A 21,637-nucleotide genomic window follows, 5' to 3' on the forward strand; every position below is an offset into this window, starting at 1 on the left:
ACTAGGGATATCCAATTGAATACCACATGGAGGAGTTTCATCTGATGTTTCATATCAGTATGAGGGCTGTCAAGGATCTGAAAAAATATCCTTTAGTAGAGATTTAAAAACCTTTTTCTGACTTTTTTGTGGCAAAGGTGTCGATGAATGTACAATTGGCGTCGGTGTTTTTTGTATCAGCGTCGATGGAGCTGACCTCAGTGGCGTCGATGGAATCAACAATTTGGCTTTGCACTTGTGCTTCGAGAAACTCGGCCCTCCACTCAGCGGAAGAGAAGTCTTGGGCTTATGACCCAGGCTTGAGGGCGCGCTGGGTTCTGCCTCAGGGCCTTATGCTTGTCATTGACCATAGCATGGCCAATTTTCTTATCCTTCGAGGAGGTCAAGGCCTGTTCCTCAAAGATTTTACCCATTGTCTGCCTAAAGAGTTCCCACTGATCTTTGGAGGAGAATTTAGTCGGGCAGACTACACGCCTTTCATCTAAGGAAGAAGGTGTGCTATGCCGTCTCTTCTATTTTTTGGTTGAGGACGAGGAGTGTCTGCTCCTCGAGTGGGATCGTTTCTTTATGAGGAATCCCTCGACTCGTGGGATGACCCAAATTTCGAAGGCATGGACAGGGATTTGAGCACAATCCCACCCACTGATAGTTTAGCTTTACACTCTTTTAAGGCTTTACCGGTCAACGACTGACAGGATCGACAGTCAGCGGTTACATGCTCGACGCCCAGGAACCAGATGCATATTTTATGCAGGTCCGTGATGGACATCATGGTGCAGCATTTTAGGCACTTTCTTCAGAGTATTCGGAGTTGAAGAAGACAATGCCATTTCAAAACATTCGTAAAAAACTGAAGCGCGCTGTAATTCTCAAAGCAATCGCATTTGCGGAAAAACAGAACTGAAGACTGAAGTCAACGGGTGCTGCATGTGGTACATATACACTCGACGATGACGTCAGCCAAGATGGATGCCTCCCGCACCCCGCCACGCCCCCCCGAGGGACATAGTCGACTGTCTCGACGCACAGCGCCCTCTGCCAAGAGAAACATTTTTCCGAAGCAGCTGAAGCTGGAACCAATGTTATCATAAGATGAGGAATACGTGGGAGGACACAATCCATTTGAAATGCTCCATCACCATCTACAGGAAGAAAGAGGCTGTGATTTCTCCAACAAGTGCTGTGGCCAGCCTGTGTAATGGTACAAGAAAATAAATGAAGTGTGGAATATTTATAAGAGTTTACTGTGTGAAAAGCCCCATTATGCCTCTTATCTGTAGGGCTGTCTGTTCCTCACACTTTTACATATAAAAATGAATAAGAAATACATGGCAGTTCAAAACAACAAATAATTGAATTCACAATGCAACCATAGTCTCTCTTCACAACCTGGGTGAATTCCCCTCCCTCCCACCCCCAATTTAAAAGTTATTTTTGCCACAACAAATACATTCCAAAGAAATAGTGTCTTTGCAACAGCTTTACTCAGCTTTTCTTTTAGCACCACCAACAACCTAAACTGTCTTTGTCAGAACCACACCGTAGCACTTCAACTTTCACCAGTTTAATCCCATGCCAGGCTTACTTCTCCATAGGTTTGTCATCCGGGTATACTCCCCTGCCTGAATGTTTCACTACAACTGTGCCATTGTGGTTTAGATCAACAGACAAGAGGTTCATAACAACTTCATAATGTTCAACAAATTGTAGCCTGAGCACTTTTTAGGGAATGCAAGATTCACTTTGGTGCTCTTTAATATCCTTTTACAAATGGTAACTGTCATTTGTCCCCCGCTTCCACATAATGGAAGCAGGGGAAAACCTCCACCCTATACCATAATGTTGTACTAGGGGTGTGGGGGACACACCTGCTCCCATTTTTCAGGATTATGGGATGCAAAGTATTTGGTTTTCGCTTTTTTCGAGCAATAACTTACACATGCACCTCTCCCTCTGGATATCTCTTCCCCAGAAGGGCAGCCTTTCTGCCACTCTTTTTTCCCCACCACACCAGTAACCAATGCATGCCAAGGATAGGGTTTCTTGCTGCTTCTCGCCTGACTTTGGCAATGTGAGTTTCTACCAGCTTTCATCAAATGTTGGACAAAGCATGGACAATAAGTCTCCCCCTTTGCAGATCTTTCATTAGCCCCCTTCTGCTGTTGGCAATGTTGACTAAATTGTTCTTTCCCAAAATCTCTCTTGGCTTGGGCAATGCTGGGTTTTCCACAGACTCACACCCTTAACATTACAGTCTTTCGCCTGGGTTACAAAAGCTTTTATTTGACTAGACTATGTAGGACTGTATTATTATTTGATGGTCGTAGCTCGCTCCCATATTAGATTTAGGTTTAGATTAGGCGTTTATCTCACCAATCTCTCAGTTGGATAAACACCACTGTACTGTGATCCCTTCTGTCTGTCTTAAGTTGATACCATGCCTTCCTTACATTAGGCACATTTAAAAGTAACCAAAAATTCTCAGTGTAAAAGACTAGGGTAATATGCATTGAAAGATGCTGTGTGCACTGTTAAAAAGTTACCAAAAAAGGTAAAAGACAAAAAGGGAAACAGTTTCCCAGTACTGATAGTCTGAAGGCACTACTACGGTTTCCCCACAAAGACCACTGCCCATTCAGTCAAGGTAGGTGGTGTGGTGTACTAGTTCAAGTCCTGGGTTTGAAATTAAGAGTCTGGATTTCTACTTTCCACTACCCCACAGGATGCGGTCAACTCTTGGTGGCATCCCTCTGCCTTTGAGGCTGGAAATTGGGATAACCAAGTACCAGCTTTAGGTTCAACATTATGTTACGTATTCATGGAAGCAATTGCCTATTTATAAGCATACAAGACTATAATCGCAAAGAAAAAAACAATTTTAGTACAAGAGTAGGCAATGAAGTAAACATTTCCCAGACCGGTAAAAAAATCGTAAGTCACAAGTTCTGTCTTTGGCTGGGGCCTCCCTCTGGAACAGCCTCCCTGCCACTCAAACTTGAGGAGAACCATCTCGGTTCCGGAAGCACCTCAAGACCTTCCTCTTTTCTTCTGACTTCGCTCCCCCTCTCCCCTGCTGATCTGTTCTCTTTGCACCGTGCACCTGGCCACCCTCTTTTGGGCTCAGGTACCTGCTCATCCTGCCACCCTCTCGCACTGCCTCCGGGCCACCCCTTGCACTGGGGTCTGTATCTGTACCCATAAAGCCCCCCTTTTTCTTCCTGCACTTATCAGACCTACCCTGTCTGCTGCCTTAAACCTAGCACTTGCAAATTGCTGGCTTCTTTATCACTGTTTGTTGCCTTTATTATTTATTTATCCGTTTCTCTTCTGCTTTGCACTTTCCACCTCTCCCCCTTCCATGCACTTTTCCCCTCCCCCCTCTCCCATGCACTTGCGTGTTCTCAATGTCACTGGGCCTAGTAAGATCGCTGTTTTGTTCTCCCCTGTTCCCCTCCCTTGCCTTGTCGCGCTCTGAAATACTTGTGTACGAGCGCAATAGAAATAAAATATCAAACTAAAGATTATTCACTGAAACCAGTGGCTGAAGCCCTGTTTAGGTCACACAACCACTTTCCAAATCAATTGTGAAAAGTGCCACCTGAGTAAAGTGGTATCCTTAAAGAAGCAAGGATTACACATCATTTACAAGCATTCCTAGAAGAAAACATGCTCGTTAATTATCTGACACTGTTCATTCAAAAAGGATATGATGCTTGTTGAAAGTAATAATTGGAACAACCACATGCTCAGCCTTTATAGCTTCCAAATAGGTCTGTGATAACATTCCGATGCAGAAGACAGTCTCTTTTTTGGTAAACACAAGTGCATCTTTGCCCAGGCGCATTGATCCAGATTTAAAACCATTTCCATATAGTCCAACAGGGACATGACCATTCACTGTGACTTTGTCACTGAATCCGAAACTGAAAAAGATAAATATTACATGTAAGGAAATCATCCAGGACTACATTGTTGTCTGCCTTTCTAGAACCAGAAAAAAAGAAGGAGGCTATTGCATCTTGTCATTTAAAAGGTTGATTAAAGAACTTCATGCATAGCAAGCTTGCAACATTTTCAAAGCAACCAAATAATGTAAATGCACTTGTGGATTTCTGTAATGGGATACCAAATATTGACCCTGGAGCACGACACTCCCGGAGGACATCCAGTGGCTTTGCCGGGTGCAAAAACTGCAACACTATGGGGGGAGGGGGGAGAGGAGCAGAAGTTGTATGAATTCGGACGACATCTCATGTGCTGCATATTACGTTACATGAGCTTTCTATAGCGCCCTGACTGCCATGGTCATGGCCTCTAAATGATTGAATTCATTTGGGAGCTCAGAAGAGCGCAGACGTTATACGAGAAACAGTACATAGCAGGACGACATGCAAATGTTACTTTCCCAGCAACAGTCTTTCTGATGCTTGTATTTGTTTAGGATCACATGCTATGCATATCATGCAATGGTTGGTCCAGAGTCTATATAGTTTATAATAGTATTCTTCCAAACTAAGAATGGGCATCTACAGGGGCGTTCCAATCTTCCTAGCCCTCTCTTACATGTATTGGATCTGATAATGGCACTATGTGACAAACACCTCAGATTGTTTTAGGTCTATATTTACGCAATCAACTTTTAAATATTTCCACAGCTGCTGAGTGTCCCTGTTAAGTCATCTATTTGGCTACACAACATAGGGAGGTTGGGTGGGATAATGTGATTACAAACCGATACAAGCACAAGAAAGAATGTTACTGGGTTATGCATGTTTTCTAGGACTTATGAAATTGTTTAGCTTTAAATGCTATACATAGATTAGCATACAGTACCTGTGTGTTGGGATGGCACAGCTGAAAACAAATTAAGGGGTACCGACTGACCCAATCGTGAGCCTGCCCTCCTTTGTGCGTCTATACAGCAGTGTGCTGTGAAAGTGTGTACTGAACTCCACTATGTCACCATTCATATATGAAACATTTGTTAGGAAGACTAGTGTTGCTCTTGTTCCCCATGTAGTGTGTGCCCTTGGTTTAAAGGGTAATGGTTTTTGCGCCGTTGTGCATAGTGGCCCTCTATGCAATTTACAAACCACTGTAAAATTGTGGATTTATTACTGGGTTACTTCCTGCCCGGTTGTAAATAAAACTAATAGTTGGCTTGTCTTCTGTGTGCATTTTGTTCTATGTAGAACATAACCACCCTCCTGAAATCAAGATTGCGCATTGTCCCTTATATTCTGGACTGTGGATTACTGAAGAAGGTTGGTAGTTCAATTGACCGATTGATCTAGCACTTGGAGATGACATTTGATGAGAATCTGGGCTGTGTTCTAAACACCACTTGGTCCTTGTCAAAAACAGTGTGTTAGACTGTCGACAAGGCCTATATTTTTACTCACCCTTCTGATGGATTTGATAGTTAGAAACAACCATAAACGTTAGATGTATTACTTTTGTGTATGGATTTAAAATGGCCGTAACAGTCTTTGTAGACCTGTGTTAAGGTCCCAAATCTGCTCAATGCCTTCCATGAAGGCCTGGACAAATGGAATTTTCCAACAAGAGTTTATGTTGCGTTGTTCGTATGTGGCCACTGATGCAAGATGCACTTGGATTGAATTATCGAGTAGGCCTGTGTCTAGTAGCTGCAAGATGTACAAAACGAGGTTGAGCAGTTTAATGGACCTACATTGTGTTTGCTACACCAGATTACAAATCGATTTCCTAAGTCAGCAAGCAAGGTTATTTGAATTGTGTGCCATCACAGATCACTTAAATAACACTCCAGCTCCAAGAGAAGGCGCGAGAGTTTTTATTGAGTTTTCTGGCTAGAACCATCCCTCACTCTCTTGTCTATATGCAACGATTAACAACTTAGATCAGGCATCTATTTCCCAGGTTAGTATATAGAGCTCATTAACCCCTTAGGCTATTCTGACTAGTTGCTATAGAGGGCCTAAAAGTAATTGCCTTCTCGATCTAAGCTCACCCCGGTACTTTCCAAGCTATTGCGATGCCAGTCCTTCCTCTGGTGCACTCTTTTTGTCTCCCTATTTCTGACCGTTATCCTCCAACTGCATAAACCTTCTCTCCATCTTCCTACTTCTTCCTTCTATGTCCCTTCGATGTCTGTCTCTCCTTCCTCCTCCACCATCCAATGCTACTAATGTTACAGATGGTACAAGAATTACTCCAAGCCTCAGACAGTTCAAATGTCTTTATGTATTGAACACACACACACCTGGCAAAGCAATTCCTCCCTAACTGAGGTGTCCCTAAGCCCAGGTTAGTATATAGCATTATCCTCTACTTTATAATCTGGCTTGCATTGGATGCAAGGACCTAAAGGCAGGGAGCCTTTTCCAACTAGATTCCCTCTGAGACTTCATAAGGGCTGTCAAAACTCTAGATAGTTAATAGTGTTCTACAGGGCGAGAGCGTGTGCCTTGCAGACACACTAATTGATTCAATCTTTCATCTACCACCCTCATGCTCTCCTTTGCATTAGGGGTTTAACGGTATAATGGTATACCGCTATAGATGCAGTGAACATCTTAATTGAAATATAATAACCGTCACGTTGATTATACCGGTATACCGTTTTAGGACCTGCAGCTATTAAGTGAGCTTTTAAATCCGATTTGGAAAGGCTGCAGTAAGCAAGTGCACTGGATCCTTCACTGTGGGACGTGGCGTTTGGCAGACAAGAGCATAGGGAAAGTGAGGCCACATTAGTAAATGCAGCTTTGATGCTGTGACCGCTCTTTCTCTGATCAGTAGAGTCAGGTTAAAGATCAGCCAATTTGTAGTTTTCCCACCAATTTGAAAGATGGGGAACTACACATCCCAGAATTCAAAGGGGGGCATGAACTGGATGCTCTTCTGATGCATGTCCACAAAAACGTTAGCTCTGTAGACTGTATGAACACTGGGCCCATCAGTGCTAGTATATACACCCCCCCCCACTGTCCTCTGTGTAGATTTACACATTGGCACTAGAGTTGTTGCTTCTCTTGATCCTTCACCTGCCTTCTGCATATGGCACTGAACTCAAGCAGGCAGGACAGATTCTCCATTCAATTTGAAGTATCCAGAGATATGGGGGAGAGATATTTCTCAGGTCTATCCACGATTTGTGACATCACCCACGAAAGCATTCCTCCTTCTCACTCACATGACAAGGGTCCTAATGCGTTCAGAACTGGGGAAAATGGTAATAATGGGGCTGTGGTGATGTGGTGGTCGGTGCCCAGTCAAAGTTTCAAATACATTGTTTTGAAATGCAATAGTTTTGAAACAAAAAGACTGAAAAAAAAATGTGAATGCCTTTTTTAAATGTATTTTTTTTTTGGCTTTCGTATAGGAAAAAATACAGGTTTTTCCCCCCAAAAAAACTGGTGTTTGGCAGGGGACCCCCCAAAAAATAAAAAAAATATTAAAAAAACAACGTGCATTCGAATTTTTTTTCGGTCCTTTTGTTTAGAAACTATTGCATTTCGAAACAATGTATTCGACCCTTTCACTATAAACTGTGGTGGTCTAGGGCATATATGTGCCGATATGTATTTTTACTTTGTCATTTTCAAAAATAATGTGTGTCACTAACTTTAAGAAGTTAAATTAACAGGTATTGCAAGAATCAAGAAAGAAATCTACAGCGCCCACTAAACGCTGTCCTTTTAGGACTACATGGTCAGTGGTGACTCCAACATCAGACCTTTATAATACATCAGGCAGATGTTAAACAAGCTATAGTGATTTGATCAATATGCAACCTTTCGGTGAGTGCGTGTTGGCTATGACATTTTGACAAAAGAAACACAATAACATGGGCTTCCTCACATGAGTGACTTTTCTCCCTTTAATTGGATAAAGCATTCATTATCAAAACAAACTTTTATAACTGATCGCAGCAAGGGGTCATGATGCCCATGCCATGTGGTTCCAAAATAATGCAGGTCGAGGCCGATTTTCAAAGCGATGACCTGTGACTGAGCAGCAAGCTCATTGCTCAAAATGTGCTTTTTAACACTTCCACTAGTCACTCTTTCATTCAAGGTGATCAACGAGTGAGCGCCATGAAAGACTAAATCAGCAGCTGCCTATCAGCTAAAAATGTGCACAGAGTAGTTTCAAAATGCTGACAATTTATGACCTTTAAGAAAATATTTGTTAAGATTAGTTAACTCCACCTGCTATACCGCGATAACCATGATGTACCGTCATTTGGCAAGAAGGTTATCATACCGCCATAAAACCAATACCATGACACCCCTACTTTGCATCCCTTTAATCATCACTACTTAGATGCCTCTTGATCCTTCTAGGCTTCACCTCTGCCTTTTGATGTTTAATCCTCCACCCAACACACCATTACTCCCCCTTTCACACATCTAGTACTGCCACTACACTAAAACTACAACTCCTCCCGCCTCTTACTCCAACACCCTCCTTTCACTCAGTTGCATACACTTGCCAGACACACCCTACACTATCTTACCTGTCCACACGTTTCACATTAACAAGCACACTCACACAGCAGTACCACTTGTACTCACTAGACAATATCTCACCTTCTCTAGAAATCTCCTCCGCATGCTGCTGATCCTTCCTTCCTCCTGCTGGTCTGTTGGCCTGCTACTTCCACCTCCTTTGACGCCACCCAAACAACACACAACGTTCTCCTTCCAGTCATTCCTTTTATGTTACCCCCTTCTCCTGCCATCTGTTTATTTTCCCTGTCCAATCTAACCCTGTCTTTACCGCTTGCGGTGTGACAAGATCATTGAAACTGTTCAATGCCAGCATAAGCATCGCGCCCCTTCTCCACACTGGGCTGTCATGGCACTATGATGGTGACCTATAGTAGTCAATGTCCGTGGGCTTGGTTCTGAGCCGCTCCCTGGTAAGCATAGCCTCTTTAGGGTTCAAAAATCCACTGTAAAGTCCCTTGTGGTGTAGGGACGGCAACCAGATGTGGTGCAGTGCTGGGAGTGTAGGAGAAATATTGGAGAAAACGGTATTGGCTCTGCTACATTGTAAAGGCTTGCATTCATGTATTTGGGCCCAGGTCTTTGATATGTTGCGGACAGCACGGGGCCTTTGGAGGCTGTGTTGCCATTTGACAGGGGGTGGTTTTGTCTCACTGTTAACTTTGAAAGAAAGAGAAAGACTAGCAAGCATCTTGTATAGAAGGCACAGCTTAAGACAAATAAATACTGCAGGGTTAAAAATTGAGGGGAGCTGGTAGCTATTTAGCTCCTGATTGTAGCCTAGAAGAGCCTAGTTAGCATGACACAAACCGCTTCGTCAATGTTGGCTCACCATGTCAACTCATACCAAACACACAAACACCTATATGAATTTAACTCTGTTTATTTGGAATAAACTACAAGTAAACATTAGAACACACTTATACTACAGTTAAAGCATGATGGGTCATAAATAATGGACATAATTAGAAGTGTACATCTTATGTGAAAGTTAGCTTTGCGGAATGCTATGCACTAACTCCTGGTTCTCCAGTGGTATCCCCTAGTTATGCTGGAAACCCAAGGGAAATGTGAGCTCCTGCTTATCCAATCTCAATGTCTGTCCCTGCACTGTGTAATAACATGCTGGCGCCGTGTGGTGAGATAGGAACTGATGCCCCTTGTTAGGACAGTTTTTCTAAAGTCCACCTATGGGCTTTATAAAACTATACCTTAGGAAATACAAAACTTAGTATAAGGCTGTACCATCTGAGATAATGGTAGCAATGACAGCGCAGCCAGGCTTATTTTAGGAGGGAGAGAGGGCTGTAGATAGGTACAAAGAAAGAAACACTGATACACTTAAATTGGAAAAAATAATGAGTTATTTTATATACACCTAGGCAAAGATAAATCTTTGGAAAGGTAAGTACTATATCATAACTCGTAAACACAATTATAAAACCCAACACAATACTTATGGTATGCAATCCAAAGTATTACCTTATTTAGAAGAGCAGTATGCAGTTCAAGTTGAGTAAAACCTAATGATAAACATTTAGAAAGTAAATAAGTAATAACTTTGGGAAACCTTTGTAACGTATTCTATTTCAGAGATACTGTTCCAACCCTAACACCTTTAGCAAGTAAATATTTTGTAACGTGTTTTCTTTTCAAGAAAGAGGCTTATACTTTTAAAGTCCTTCCCTATTCTAAGACAACAGTAGGCAGGTCAGGATGAGGCTTAGATGCAGGAAAGTCAGGGCTCGAGGATTTCTCTTTCAACAATTAAGTACAGACTTCAAAGTTAGTAGAAAGCATTCCGGGACTTCTTAGAAGGCTCCCTATGTGTTCCAGTGTTAGGCCTGGGAGAACGGTATGGGCGAACTACCAAACACACAAATCACCCACTTGGCCACACAGCCACACAGGATCAACACAAGACAGTAAGTACTAACCAAGCCAACACAGTACCTCAGCAGTGAAGAAGAGTTTGCAGACGGACGCCTTTAAAATGCAGCAGCACAGGACCCGATCTCTGGATTCGTGGTCGTGGCGACGAAAGAACGGACACTGGATTGGAGCTTGCAGCCGCAGTTGACAAAAAAGGCTCCCAACAAAGGAATCTTCAGTGCTTCTTGCAGCTCTGTGGATTTGGTGCCCGTTTCACAGGTAGCAGATGAAGGACGGTTGTCGCCAGTTGGATTCTCCTCACTAATCTGGTCCTGCATTCTGGTAAAGGGGACTTCAAGGATTGGAATCATGTCTCTGGAGGTCCCACAGGAGTCCAAGGTTTCTGCGAAAATGGCACTTCGGAAGACCATGCACCATACTCTGGCTCGAGGTCACTGGGTATTGGCGGTTTGCAGCCCAGCAAGGTTGCAGCACATCAAGTAATGGCTCTAAATGCAGGTCTTCTCAAGAATAGTGCGTCTTAACAGCTTCTGTGTATTACCGTGGCTGCGTGGACAGGCTGAGTGTAATATTAATGAACAAGTCATTAAAGTATATCCACTGCCACCAGCCATAAGAGCTAGCTTGCCACAGTAACAGACATTACTAGGGCAGTGAGAAAGGGGATACCATGCATCTCCCCAGCACTCCATATAAGGTGGGGTGGGCTGGTCTCACAAAATGTTAAGGGGAACGAAATCCCCATCTACCCTTGGGAACAGTAGTTCATACAAGGTCAATCAAAGGGAAGCTCAAGGGGCAACTGAGCAACACAGCACATCAAATGCTGTGTGTTGCCATAGGAAAATGCATTAAGCCGCAAAGTTATAGGGAACTATAAATCCAAACATACACTATGGAGAGACATAAAAAGGTCACACAAAAAGAGTAAAAGAAAGGGGGAGTGGGGGAACAGATTCCCACTCACTCAGGAACAGGTTAAAATTATCACCAAGCCCAGCAAAAAAGTTATGGGGGCTTCACAGGTGAGGAAGATTTAGTATAAAAATTAAGATCTACCCTAAAACCCCCCTCGACTGCCACATCCACCATCAGGGGAAGGACTAGCTCTGGATTCCTCACTGCAGGGCTGCCACCCCAGGCGGAAAGGGGTCCCCATACCACCAATACATATAACTTTGAGCCGCTGGCTGCATCTTCCTCAGTTCCACCTTTATAACCCAGGCAGACGCAAGGAAAACAGATCACATGCACACAAAAAATAAATCAGAAAATTGCAAAATTTTAATTGGCAAGTATTCTATTGATTAGTTTAGAGGGTTGGGCCAAAAGGTGGTGAGGAAACTGTGGGAAGCATTAAGTCATCCATCAGGGCTGTGTAATCATTAAAATAATCGTAGAACAGTGCGTCAACCAAAAGGAAAGACCAGACTCTCCAATGGTAAGTGCAGCAAAGTAGTCCGGCTTGAACTCAGGAGGGAGGAAACTTACAGGGAGGCAAAATTAATCCCAATATACAACACAAGAAGGAGAGGAACAGTAGCACCACAGTGAAAGAAAATATATCCGATGTAGGAATGTCATGTACAGATTAAAAAATATCTAACATTGGGGAAAGTCTCTAAATCCAAGGCTTGTTGAACAACTCCACAAATGCATGGGGGATCAAAGAAAAATGCCACAGTACAGTTAAATACACTCAAATGTCAATTGTAGGAGTTCAATGCTGAAGTGCCCTATAAAAAACAGGACAAAATCTCTAGGCTGGCCAGTAGGTATGCAGCGTTACGATGGATTTCCAAAATGTATCATGAGCGGTGGATTTTGGGAGGTGACCCTATTATGGTGAACATGAAAATACTGTAGTCTAGCCAACATAATAAAAGCAAGGTAGCAAAGCCGCAAGGCCTAAGACTCAGAGGGGTGTTAGAATAGTATAGTTCTATAGTGAGTCCACACAGAACACCACCAATCATTTTAGTTAGACCAGTAAGTACAAAAATATGACATGCATTACTCACCGTAATAGCATTTCTGATGATTGTATCTGCTTAGATTCACATGCTGTGCATATAGTCCAACATCCAGTGGTAACCGTCGACGTGGGCGGGCCTGTAACACAATCCCCCACGTGACGTGTAGTGTACCCAAAATCCCTCACGCGTGGAGGTCCCTCCGATTGTATTTTTTCTGCATGAGAGAGCCCAATGACTATCGTGAGAGTACATAAAAGAGAGAAAGTAGTAAGACGTCTATGTTCCTTCGACCCGAGTGGGGCGGAAGGGTGGTCTAATGTGAATCTAAGCAGATACAATCATCAGAAATGCTATTACGGTGAGTAATCCATGTCTTCTGATGCTTGTTAATCTGCTTTGAATCACATGCTGTGCATGGACTAGGGAGCAGTGCCCGGAGTTGGGGGTGGGTTGTGAGAAGGAACAGTAGTGAAAAGATGTCTTAGTACTGCTTGTCCCACCTGAGAATCAGATCTAGAATGAGTATCTAGGCAATAGTGTTTTGTAAAAGATGTGTACAGAACTCCTGGTTGCTGCTTTGCAAATGGACTCTAGGGGATCATTTGCAATGAAAGCTATGGGAGCCCCAGTGCCTCGAGGAGAATGTGCTCTAGGCTTGAAGGGCAGTTCTCTCTTAGCAAGAGAGAAAGAGTGTGATGCATTTGACAATCCACCTTGAGATGGCTGAGAGACAGGATCTCCTGCTCTACCAGCTGCCACTGAAACGAAAAATTGGTCTGTTTTTCTCAGTGGTCTAGTTCTTTCGAGGTAAAACATGACTGCCCTGCGCACATCTAATGTGTGTAGGCTTCTTTCGGCCATGTTAGTGGGATTCTGGAAGAAAGTAGGCAGTTCTATTGATTGGTTCACATGGAACCTGGAAATAAATTTAGGCACAAATCAGGGGTGAGTGCGCAGAACTACCTTATCTATGTGAACTGTAACGAAAGGGTCTAGAACTGAAAGGGCCTGTAGTTCACTTACTCTCCTCTAGAAGTGATAGCCACTAGGAAGGCAGTCATATAAGTAAGATCTTTGAGACTTGCCTTATGCATAGGCTCAAAAGGAGACCCCATAAGTCTAGTCAAAACCACATTTCGGTCCCATCCGGGAGCCGGGTTAGAAATGAGGGGTTGAATCCTTTTAACCCCTTCCATGAAAGCCTTAACTTATTTTCCACCACGACACCTTCTGGTGTGATGTAGTGTAGGCAGAGAGAGCAGCTAAGGGAATTAAAAACCAGGCCGGAGGCCTGGGACATGCGGCTAGATCAGACGCAGCACGAGGGTGGGGGATGGGGTGGGGCGGTGGCTAACCCACAGTTGAAAGAGCGATTCAAGGGAGCAGGCTTGAGGGACGTGTGGCGGGCACTGAGGGGGGAGGAAGAAGGTTTTATGTACCTTTCGGATGTGCACCAAACTCAATCTCGTATTGATTATGTCTGGGTGTCGGCTAGCTTACTCGGAGGGGTAGAGTGGGTTGAGACTGGCCCCATGGGAATTGCCGATCACAAGGTGGTGCAGATGAATATGCGGTTGGGTAGTGTTAGGGAGAATTCTCTGTTTAGGCTGAATTTCCTAACCTAGTGAGTCCCCCAGCAGCTTTGCTGGATTTTTGGGGTTTATTTCATTCTTCTGCCAAGAGTGAGACTCTTTTACCCTCACTCTTGGGCATGATTTGAGTGTGTTTCTTTGAATCTAGATGTGTTTAATGGGCTATGGGGTCTTTTACTCCATAGGGCTTCATGTGTTTTTGTGATGTGTGTTACACAGCACCCTCAGTGCAGTGACACCGATACCCTGGGACTGACTACTGTCTCCCAGGGCATGTAAAGTCACCATTGACCTTACTAGTCTTAAATTCTGAACAGAACCAGTACAAACCATCATATTGTGGACGTACTGGCTGGGGCAATTCGATTGCCCCAGGGTCTGTTAGTCGAGGGGGAACGTCTCCGTCCCCCCTGATCGAGTTTTGGCTGGTGGCAGTGGATACTACTTTTTATATTCAACCGCGAATATTTTCCTATGGGATTTCCCATTGTTTTAGGCTACTATCTTTATTTAATTATTTACGGTAGCCTCGAACATACCGCCGGTTTATTTAATTAATATTAATTCTCCAGTTGGTATTTTTTGCCAAAACTGGATTCTAAAATGGCGTTTGTGTTCTCTTCTGTGACTCCAACCCAAGTCGAGCCCTTTGTTCTACTTTTTGGCGGGCTTCTCCACAGAAGCCCTCCAAAGTGGTGCCACTCTGTCTTAGGGTGGAGGGGAATTTAGGCACCCTTGACTGAGTTGCCTAGGCAACTCAAGTCGCACTCCATCCTGATTGGCCCAAGTGGTGAGCCGGCCGGCTCACCACTTAGCATGTTTGAGTGACAGCTAGGCTGAGTGAATGGGGGTTTGCTGCATAAAAGCAGGGCTTTGGGGACTGGAACTTCAGAAGTCGCGACAGGTCCTAAGAATCCGACGAGGGAGGAGCTGAGCCGACCTGCCACGACACCACCACCGGTGGAGTCCTGCTGGACTGCCTCACCACTTTTCCCAACGACAGAGGAGATCTCCCGCCGGAGAGTCTTCTTCCTTTGACTGGTGGGGATAACCAGTTCCACCGTCTTTTCGCTTTCCCGACGTATCTCGTGGCCGCCTTGCCCGTGCCAAGCACCCCGGCAACCGGGATACCACGTTTTCCCACTACCCCGAAACAAAGGTACCACCTTTAACCGGAAGACTCTGCGGCTGGTTTCTTCCCCGGTAGTGCAACGACCTTCATCTTTCCTCCAAGTCGAGATCTTCTCTTCCCCTGGATGACGACGCAACTTGCACCCACTACCAGGAACAACTGCCACCGCTGGAGGATCCTTCCCACTTAAGGTACCGTGTCCCGCCTGGCTTCCCTTGCTACCGACTGTACGGGGTAGATTTAGTCCCTGGCTTTCGAACCTGGGTTAGTCTGGGACACCCTGGCTAAACTTTCTTAAAGCCTCTCTAAACCCTTTTTGAACCCTCTGCAAGACTTTCTAAGCATAGTGTAACTGTGTGATCTTGGGTGCATTTGTGCTCTGCTCTCTCTAAGAGTGGGCCCAGCCTTTGGACTTTGGCTCACCAGTGACTTTTTGCTGTTTACCTTGCTAACCGTGTTCCTGAATCTTAGAGGAGTGTACCACTTCATATTCTGTCTTTTTCCCTCCCTTTTTCACAAACTTATTGGAGTGCCATCTAGTTAAGCGCACACCTCTGTATGAAAATAAGTGGTGTTTTACAGTGACTTCTCTGATAAGGAAAAAGGGGTGTATACATTACAATACTAACTGTGTTTAGAATATTTTACAATAAGAGTGCTGGAGTGTTTCAACTGTGTGTTTTTAAATAAATAATTCTATACTTTGATACCAAAACTCTGGTCAGTGTTTCCTTGTATTATTGTACCCGAGTGCCTATTGTGTATACTCTGCATACTGCCTAACTCTTCTTGAGGGAGGTCTGACTGCTCAGCCACAGCTACCAGGTAAATCTGGGTGGTGCGGACTGCTACCAAGTGGGTTTACTGCCAACACCTGTAGTCTTAAATCTTTTGCAGTGGTCCCTAAGGGAACTGCACAGGTTTCTGCCTAACAGGTAGGCGTATGCCTGGGGTTTGGAGCTGGCACTTTCCCGGGGATCTCTTGAGGGACAAGGTGATTAGGGAAGAGATAGGTAACAATATCACAGCCTTCTTCGATAGAAACAACGATATGGACACGAGTCTCAGCACAAGGTGGGATACGTTCAAAGCCACTCTTAGAGGGGAACTTATTGCCCTAAAGGCAGAGAGGAATAAACAATTGCGGTTGTTGGAGACCCAGTTAGAAGGGGAGGTGGAGGCTGCGAGGGTCAGGCTCAAGCGGGATCCCACAAGAAAAGCATATAGGGAGTACAGGCTGGCAGAGGGGCAGCTGAGAATCTTAAGGCCTAAGCAAGCAGAGGGGGCGATGTTAAAGGTCAGACAGAAGTTTTACGCTAAGGCCAACAAGGCAGACTCGCTGTTGGCGCGCCTACTGAGGGGTAGCAGGGAACGAAATACGATTGCAGCCCTGAAAGATGAAAGGATCACCAGATCTGAGGAAATCAGGGATCGGCTAACCAGGTTTTATGAAGCCCTGTACACGTCTCAGGGCCCCTCTACTCAACTACAGAAGAGCTCCTTGGATGCCCTCCCCCTCCCGCGTCTTTCCGGGGAAGTGGTGGAGGACCTGGGACGGGCCAGCACAGAGGATGAGGTGCGGGCTGTCATTACATCGCTCCCTAGCAATAAAGCTCCGGGCCCCGACGGCTTCCCGGTCTCCTTTTACAAAACCTATTCAGTCATACTGGTCCCATACCTGACTCCACTTTTCAATTCATTCAACTCCTCGGGCAGTATCACCCCATCTATGGTGGAGGCCAAAATTACACTCTTACACAAGTTGGGCAAGGGTCCGGAGGAGCATACCTCCTATAGGCCAATTGCTCATAAATTCAGAGGCAAGGATTTATACCAAACCTTTGGCCAAGCGTCTGGAGGTACACCTTCCCGAGCTGGTCCACCAGGACCAGACCGGGTTCGTACGGGGACGACAAACGGCCGATATTAGGAGAGACGCAGAAGGCCCCCACCCCGGCGATTCTGTTGGCCTTAGACGCAGAGAAGGCGATCGACCGGGTGGCGTGGTCCTTTCTGTTCTTGGTCATGGAGCGAATGGGTATAGGCAAAAAGTTAATCGACATGATTAGGGGGAATTACAGAGCTCCCACCTCACGATTACTTATAAATGGCGTGATGTCCCGACTCTTCAGGCTCGGATGCGGTACAAAGCAGGGGTGCCCTCTTTCCCCACTCCTGTACGCCCTTTATCTAGAGCCCTTTCTCGTGGCGATACGGGGGGTGGAGGATATCCAGGGAATTCTCTTCGGGGGGGTGCAGCATAAGGTGGCGGCTTTCGCCGACGACATGCTCCTCACCCCGACGAACACAAGGGTGTCCATAGACACATGTATGGCTCTGTTGTCCAAATTTGGGGAAGTCTCCGGCTTGCGGGTGAACGTGCACAAATCCGAACGAATGAATCTGTCACTGCAGGGGGACGAGTTAAAGGCCTTGAGGGCTTCCTCCCCGTTGACTCCAGGTGGGGTACGATATCTGGGGGTCAGGGTCACCCCTCAGCTTTCGGGTTGGTACAGGGCGAATTATATCCCTACCCTCACGTCGATTAGAAAAGATCTTAGGAAGTGGAGCTCTCTAAAGATTTCATGGCTGGGAAAAGGGGCAGTACTCAAGATGGTGGTTCTTCCACGTTTGCTCTACCTCTTTCAGGCGGTTCCATTGCCCGTCCCCACATCCTTCTTCAAGGAACTGGACAAGGCGGTGAAGGAATTCATTTGGGAGGGTGGTACGCAGCGCTTGGCGAAACAGCTTTTGACAACATCCAAGGGGGCCGGGGGCCTAGCCCTACCGGACTTTCAGCGCTACTACGAGGCAGCGCAGCTCAGGGTAATCCGAGAGTGGTTCTCTGCGGAATACAATAAACATTGGGTCAAGATGGATAGAGCGGTAGCCCATCATCTGGGAGAGGTTCTATGGCTCCCGTGCAGGTTGAGACCGGCTCATTTGTATTTGAGTAATATAACTAAGGGGCTGGTGGATATTGGGGACAGGGCAGTGGATAAATTGGGGATCACTACCTTTCCGTCGCCGTTCACCCCCATATTTAATAATGGTGACTTCACCCCGGGGCTGGAGAAGGGGGCTTTCTGGGAATGGGAGAGCGGGGTGTGTAGGGTCATCAGAGACCTTTTCCGTGGACAGGAGGTGCAATCCTTTGAAGACTGTAAACGGGAGTTCGGGGTAGGTGAGGGGAAGCGACTTGGATACTTCCAGATCAAGCATTGGGTGTTGTCTGGGGAGGTCCGGAGGGAGGCAACGCGGGATCTGACACAGTTTGAACGATTCCTGCTGCCGCACGAGGGGTCCAGGGGGCTAATATCAGACCTTTAGAAGCTTCTGGGGAGTGCTGGCCCTACTACAAAGTGGTTGTATATGTCGAGGTGGGAGGGGCTCCTGGGGGTGGGGATGGAGCGGGAGGACTGGGAGAGGCTTTGGAAACTGATCCCGAAGGTGGCTAAGCCTACTCAGCTACAGGAGGCCTGGTATAAGTATCTAATGGGCTGGCATTATACTCTGGTGCTCCTTCTGGCAATTTTCCCAACATCTTCCGGGGCTTGTTGGAGAGGCTGTGTTGGGGAGGGCACAGGAGCTCATATCTGGTGGGATTGCCCTAGCATTGACCCCTTTTGGAGGGGTATTTGTCTTGCACTGGATCAGGCGTTTGGAGAAGACACGAGTCAAGACCCTCGCGAGATTCTGGCGGGGAGGTGGAGGGAGTCAGGGATGGGGGAGAGGGGAGGACCTCGCAAGGCAAAGGTTGTCTTCATCTTGGCAGCAATGGCTCCCCTTGCCCAAAGGTGGAAGAGCCCCATGGTCCCAACAGAGCAGGATTGGTTGAGGAAACTGTGGGAGATCGTCTCGTTGGAGTGGGCTACGTTTGCGGTTAATGACAATTTGAGCCGCTTTGCGGCGGAATGGGGAGACTCTGGACTACTTAAAGGGAGAATTCCGGGAGCAGTGGCGACCCAACAGACTGAGGCTCCTGGACTTACACGCTTAATCGCTGGAAGAGTAGGGGAGGGAGGGGGGTTGGGGGTGCTAAGGGCTCCTTGGGGGGCGGGGGTTAATTGTTGGGGGTTGCTGTTTCTTACCATTGTTAAAACAATAAAGAGAAGTAAAAAAAAAAAAAAAACCAGGCCAGTGTCTAGTAAGTGAGTCACGTACAATACAATGTGAGCATGAGAGCAGTCAATAAGATTGATGCCCTTGGAATTGCACCAGATAAAGCACTTCCATTTACTGGAGTAGCAGTATCTGGTGTTCGGTTTTCTCGCCACCCTAACTACGTCCAAGGATCTCTGAGGTAGTCGTAGGTGCCCGAATCTATGACCTCAGGAGCCAAGCCGCTAAGTTCAGGATTTGCGGGCATGGGTGAAGGGTCTCCCCCCCTTGTCTTGAGATAACATGTTGTACGGGCAAGGCAGTTTCATTGGAGGAGATAGATGGGAGAACCAGGGTGACAACAGGAATATCCTGTGTTTGAGAGCCCATTTCCAAATGTTCTGGGACAGCTTGGAGAGCCCTGGAGAGTGTGTGCCCCCTTGCTTGTTCAAGTAATACATGGCCGTGGTGCCGTCTGTGAGAATCAGGACTGTCTTTCCCTGTAACTGTGACTGAAAGGCTTTCAGTCCTTTGAATAAGGCTAACAGCTCCAACAGATTTATGTGGTTGGATGCTACTTCTGGGGACCACACGTTGTGTGAGGTCTGCTGAAGCAGGTGAGCCCTCACCCCGTGGGAGACAAGTCTGTTGTGAGAGTGGCTTCTACTTTGAAGGTTTTCCCCTTCAAGAGGTTTTCCCTCGACCACCACTGCAGAGAGAGAACGAGGGCTGGCGAGACAAATCTTACCATTGTCCGCTGGCCGGACACCACTGGCTGTTGAGCCACTCTTGCATAGGATGCAGACGCACGTGAGGCACTAAGTAAATGCAAGACGCCATCATTCCTAACAGTTGCATGGCTTTGCGTACTGTCACCTCTCGACCGGCTACATATTGAGGGATCTGAAACTGCATGTTTTGAACCCTCTCGTTGTAGGGGAAGACGAGGCAGTCTTCTGTCTGAATTAGAGCCCCGAGGAACTGTTTGACCTGACTGGGGTCTAGGCTGGACTTCTTCTCGTTGAAGGAGAAACCCAGGCTGAATAAGAGGTCTATTGTCTTTTGGGTGTTCAACAGGCATGTTCCGTAGGAATCCCCCTTTATGAGCCAGTCGTCGAGGTAAGGGTAAAAAAGGAACAGATTCTCTGCACAGGTGCGCTGCTGCCACTGCCAGTACCTTCGTAAACACCCTTGGCGCTGAGGCAATGCCGAAGGGGAGTACTTTGAACTGATAGTGCTTGTCCTCTATCATGAACCTGGTATTTTCTGTGTGCTGGCAACATTGAAATATGAAAGTATGCATCTTTCATATCCAGTGTTGCCATGTAATCCCCCCGTTTCAGCAGTGGGATTACCTCCTGCAATGTGACTATATGAAACATTTGAGGTTTGACAAATTTGTTCTCTGGGCGCAAGTCTAGCTCAGGGCGCATGGTGAGATCCTTTTTGGGTGCAAGAAAGTACACTGAATAAATACCCTAGTTTACCTGTAGTAGAGGGACGACTTCTATGGCGCCCTTTTCCTGCAGGATCTCGACATCTTGCAGCAGGATGCATAGGTGTTCTGGCGTCAGGCGTCTTGATTTTGGCAGTCTGAATTGAGGTGGTCGGCAAAATTCTATGCAGTACCCGTGGGCGACGGTCTTCAGCACCCACTGGTCTATTGTTATCCCCTCCCAGGCATGATGGAATGATGTTAGACGTCCCCCGACCATGGAGAGGACCTGTATCTGAAGGTCATTTCTGACCCGAGGCTGGGAGTCTCTGGGAGTGCAATTCCAGCCTCTACCCTTTCCACAGCGTTGTCCTCTATGTGGATACGTGGTGGTTGTGTGTTAGCAAGGTATGTATGCAGTACCCTCTGGGACGACTACACACAATTCTGACTACAGGTATAGGCAACACAACCTTTGGTATAAGCTTGTACTACACAGTTTTGGTAGCGTGTTGAGCAGCCAGGCTTATCTCAAGAGGGGAAATGTGAGCTGTAGTGGAATTACACAAAGATTCACAGTTACAGGTATTCAAATAAACTCTTATACTCAAATTAATAATTGTTTATGCAAGAAACCTTATCAGTCAGTTATGAAGCCTTCTTCAGAAGGGAGCAATAGAATAGTAACACACAAATACACTTCAATACCGTACACTCTGAGTTTCCGAATCAGTAAAGACCCTTTCGGGATGGCCCACAGACACAACCTACACCCACAGTTGACTTCAATAACAAGGATGCTAGGGACATTAATATCTTACTGTTGGCATTCAGAATACTCTAAATGTTGGTAAAAGTCAAGGGTTATTAGAACAAGCGACCACAAATATTCTTAAGCAGGCAAGTACTTTTAGATTTTCCTAGAAGAGTCATTCAGTTCAATAGGCTAAGCCAAAGTCAATGGGCAAAAGTCTTGTATAGGATGAAGCACTTCTGGTAAGTAAATGGAAAAG

The 21,637-nt window shown here is 45.9% G+C and overlaps 1 protein-coding gene across 3 annotated transcripts in view; it reads right to left on the reverse strand.

Annotated features, from left to right (window-relative positions):
* Positions 1-21,637, reverse strand: part of MORC3 (MORC family CW-type zinc finger 3) — a 918,269-nt gene that overhangs the window by 686,536 nt on the left and 210,096 nt on the right. For all 3 annotated transcript variants that reach the window (XM_069636114.1, XM_069636116.1, XM_069636115.1), the window contains one exon: positions 3,709-3,923. In XM_069636114.1, the coding sequence (XP_069492215.1) occupies positions 3,709-3,923 (215 nt within the window). The remainder of the gene's footprint in view (positions 1-3,708; positions 3,924-21,637) is intronic.

Source organism: Ambystoma mexicanum, chromosome 7p (assembly GCF_040938575.1).
Source record: "Ambystoma mexicanum isolate Mex_15411 chromosome 7p, UKY_AmexF1_1, whole genome shotgun sequence".
In the NCBI taxonomy this organism is placed as follows: Eukaryota; Metazoa; Chordata; class Amphibia; order Caudata; family Ambystomatidae; genus Ambystoma; species Ambystoma mexicanum.